This window comes from Sinocyclocheilus anshuiensis, unplaced genomic scaffold, assembly GCF_001515605.1.
Source record: "Sinocyclocheilus anshuiensis isolate Anshui unplaced genomic scaffold, SAMN03320099.WGS_v1.1 scaffold709, whole genome shotgun sequence".
NCBI lineage: Eukaryota > Metazoa > Chordata > Actinopteri > Cypriniformes > Cyprinidae > Sinocyclocheilus > Sinocyclocheilus anshuiensis.
This window is the reverse complement of record NW_015540926.1, coordinates 317,813-321,998: the sequence shown is the minus strand read 5'-3', so window position 1 is coordinate 321,998 and position 4,186 is coordinate 317,813. Positions and strand designations below refer to the sequence as shown.

Below are 4,186 nucleotides of genomic sequence, written 5' to 3'. Positions count from 1 at the left end.
AATGTGTGTGTGTGTGTGTGTGTGTGTGTGTGTGTGTGTGTGTGTGTGTGTGTGTGTGTGTGTGAGGTCATGTGGTCAGACCTGTGATCAGTCATTGAGTGGATTCTCAGTGGAAGTAAAACTCTCTCTGAGTCTGAAGCGACTAAATCTACTCATTCTGTCAGCACCATCTGTGCTAACTCATGTCTGTTCTGTCATTGTGTAGTTCTGTGCTTTACGCCGGCCTTTATGAGAAGGTTAAAGCCGCAGAGACTCAGAAAGGAAAGAGTGTGACAGGTAACCATACAACTCACATTTATATTTAATCTCCATTTAATACTGTTTTCCTATTTTTTTCCTTTATTTGCAGACACAGATTTAGTTTTTAAGTGAATCTCATTTAAAAAAACAGGTTTAGGTCACATTTCTAATAATAATAATAATAATAAGGTAAATAAATTATCATTTGCATAAATAAAATGAAGCCTTTTTTTTACTTTAGATTTTTGGCTTTCTGTTTTCATGACTGAACCACGGTTGTTGTCTATTTTCATGACAATTATTTGACCTAGAATTATGACCTAGAAAGATGCAAATAAAAGTCTGGTATCTGCACTGCTGCACCCAAAAACATTTAATGAGCTCTACAAAACAAATCTGATGTTTTAAGGTACATGCTCTAGATCTCGTTTCTTTGCACTTTTCTATGATCTACACTACTGTTCAAAAGTTTGGGTTTGGTAAGATTTTTAATATGTCTGAAAGAAGTCTCTTCTGCTCACCAAGGCTGCATTTATTTGATCAAAAATACATTAAAATTGTGAAATATTATTACAGTTTAAAATAGCTGTTTTCTGTGTGAATAACTGTTAAACTGTAATGTATTTCTGTGATGCGCAGCTGTATTTTCAGCATCATTACTCCAGTCTTCAGTGTCACATGATCTTCAGAAATCAGTATAATATGCTGATTTGCTGCTCAAGAAACATTTCTGATTATTATCAGTGTTGAAAACAGTTAATAATAATAATACATTTTATTTATGGGCGCCTTACATGACACTCAAGGTCACCTTACATGCAAATAAAAAACATAAAACAGTTACAAGCAACAATAAAATTCAAACCCACTTCAAAGTCATTAGGAATAACATAAAATAATCAGCGGTATGCCTGCCTAAAAAGCTGCGTCTTTAAACGAGATTTGAAAATGGGAAGAGAGTCACTGTTTCGGAAGTAAAGTAAAGTAAATTACACAGATAAGGAGCAGCATAGCTAAAAGTTCGAGAGCCCATGGAAACCAGATGTGTACGAGGAAGAACTAAAGATAACGTAGATGATGATCTAAATGCTCGAGAGGGAGTATATGTTAAAAATAGGTCAAATAAGTAAGAAAGAGCCAGTTTATGTAATGCCTTATAAACAAGAAGCAAACTTTTGAATTCAGCATGCTGTTTAACAGGAAGCCAGTGCAGTTGTTGAAGAACAGGAGATATGTGTTCCATAGTAGGAGTTCTAGTAATTATTCGTGCTGCTGAGTTCTGCACTAGCTGTAACTTGTGTAAAAGTTTAACAGGAAGACTATAAAAAGAGCATTACAATAGTCAATTCGTGAAGTGACAAGAGCATAGCCCATAGTAGCAGTGCTCCTCATTGAGAGGGCTGGGCGGAGGCGATTAATGCTGATATTGATAAATGATAATAAGCCATCCGAGTAACCTTATGTGCGTCAAAAGATAGCGTATTATCCAGGATAACACCCAAGCTCTTTACCTGTGTTGAGGAAGTGATTATAGAACCATCGATACACATAGAAAAATCGCTGGTATTCAACTAATTATTTTTTGTACCAACAAAAAGTATTTCTGTTTTACTACTGTTAAGTTTAAGAAATTTGCGTGAAAACCAAGCCTTAACTTCAGACAAACATTTAGAAAGAGAAGATGGAGGAAGTTTAGAAGAAGGTTTTGCAGACAGATAAGAGTTGGGTGTCATCGGCGTAACAATGAAACTGTATACCATATTCCCTGAAAATTTTTCCAAGGGGCAGTAGATAAATGATAAATAATAAAGGGCCCAGAACTGAACCCTGTGGGACACCTGTAGTAATATGTGATTACTTAGATTTGAACTGACCTAGTTGAACAAACTGAGTACAACCCGAGAGATAAGATGTAAACCAAGCCAGAGAAGTGCCTACGATTCCAATGGACTACAATCTATCTAATAGAATTTTATGGGAAATAGTGTCGAACGCTGAAGTTAAATCAAGAAGAATTAAAATAGATAAAAGTCCTGAGTCAGCCGCTACCAATAAATCGTTAGACATTTTGACAAGGGCAGGCTCAGTACTATGACATGATCGAAAACCTGATTGGAATTATTCATATAGATTATTCACTGAAAGATGAGCAATGTACCTGAGCAGCAACAATCTTTTCCAGTTGCGCAATATTTTTGTGGAAATTATTATACTTTTTTTTTTTTTCAGGATTCACAGATGAATTGAAAGTTCAAAAGAACAGCATTTATTTGAAATAGAAATATTTTGTAACATTATAAATGTCTTTGCTGTCACTTTTGATCAATTTAATGCATCCTTGATGAATAAAAGTATTAATTTCTTCCGAAAGTCTCACTGACCCTAACTTGAGAACAAAACTGTATTTTGGTTGTGCACCTATTATTTTAGTCAGTGCATGCATTCTGTGCTCGTGTTTTGGACGGGTTTGGTGACGCGTGTGTTTCTGTAGGTGGTCTGATCTGCTCTAAGGTGGTCAAGGCGTCCGTTCATCGCTCAGATCTGCAGCAGCTCCACAAACTCCTGCAAGAGTTCAAAGATCTGAACGCACAGACGCGTCTGAAAGAGTCACGCCGCTGCGGACAGAACCGAGCACAAGTAAGACACGCTGGCACCTACAAATGCTTTGAAGAGGAAATACAATCTGAAAAGCATCAATATCACAGAGGCCTCTTTCACTCTCTTTATAAAGGAAGATAAAGATGGACAGCTGGATGATTGTTTCAGAGCTCTGCTTGAGGAAATGGAGAACTACCTCAATCCCGTTCTCTCTCAGTTTGACTTTTCATGCTTTAGGTACCAAAACACACATACACAAAATTAAAAAGTTTATCAGGTGTTTGTACTGCTAACAAGTTAATGCATCTATAAATGTGGCTTCTGTTTGCACCAGTTTTTTGCACCAGTCTCTCGTCTGCGCTCATGTTCTCTCTCATTTCCTCTTCTGTCTTATCACAGCGTTCGCTCTCCGTCCATCTCCACCACATCGGCCCGAGCCAAAGACAAGGACGAGAAAACTGCTGATAAACCTCTGCCGGGTACAAAACATCAACACACTCTGACCATAGAAAACATTGATAATAATCAGAAATGTTTCTTGAGCAGCAAATCAGCATATTAGAATGATTTCTGAAGATCATGTGACACTGAAGACTGGAGTAATGATGCTGAAAATACAGCTGCGCATCACAGAAATACATTAGTTTAACAGATATTCACATAGAAAACAGCTATTTTGAATTATAATAATATTTCACTATTTTTACGGTTTTTATTTTTATTATTATTTAATTTATTATTATTATTACTATTATTATTATTATTTTATTACTTTATTTTTTGTTTTGGTAAGCATAAGAAACTTCTTTCAAAAACATTTTAAAAAATCTTACTTTTATCTTACTTAAACTTCAAACTTTTGAACACCGATGTATTGGTATGACAATGATATGACATGACAATTAATTAGTATTTTATGGCGGATCTGTGATAGAGTCTTTTTAGAGTCATTTCATGTCATCTAATGATTCTTGATCTAAATATGCCTGACAAGATTTTTTTGGTATATGAGCTATTGTTATACTAAATGACATTTTCTTCTGTAAATCATGGTAAAAATGTACGATAGTTGTTAGTTTTGCTCAGAAAAAAAAATAATAATAATTTAAACCGGACACATTCTAATTTATGAAATATTGATAAAATATTATCAAATATTGATCAGATTTACAGCCGCGCATCTGAGATCAAGCCCATCTTTAGCATGTCTGCTGGTCTCATCAAAACATGGAAAAATTTAACCACTCGCAGTTCATCTTTAATCAATTTACTGCATCATTTATAGGCTTTGATTTGAAATGTAAACGTGCTGGATGTGTGTGTGTGTGTGTGTGTGTGTGCGTGTGTG

At 35.4% G+C, this 4,186-nt stretch overlaps 1 protein-coding gene across 1 annotated transcript in view; it reads left to right on the top strand.

The window, feature by feature from the left end:
• Positions 1 to 4,186, top strand: part of cfap46 (cilia and flagella associated protein 46) — a 121,109-nt gene that overhangs the window by 95,769 nt on the left and 21,154 nt on the right. The window contains 4 exon segments of the mRNA XM_016487318.1: positions 206 to 276; positions 2,732 to 2,877; positions 2,972 to 3,075; positions 3,238 to 3,317. Of these exon segments, the coding sequence (XP_016342804.1) occupies positions 206 to 276; positions 2,732 to 2,877; positions 2,972 to 3,075; positions 3,238 to 3,317 (401 nt within the window).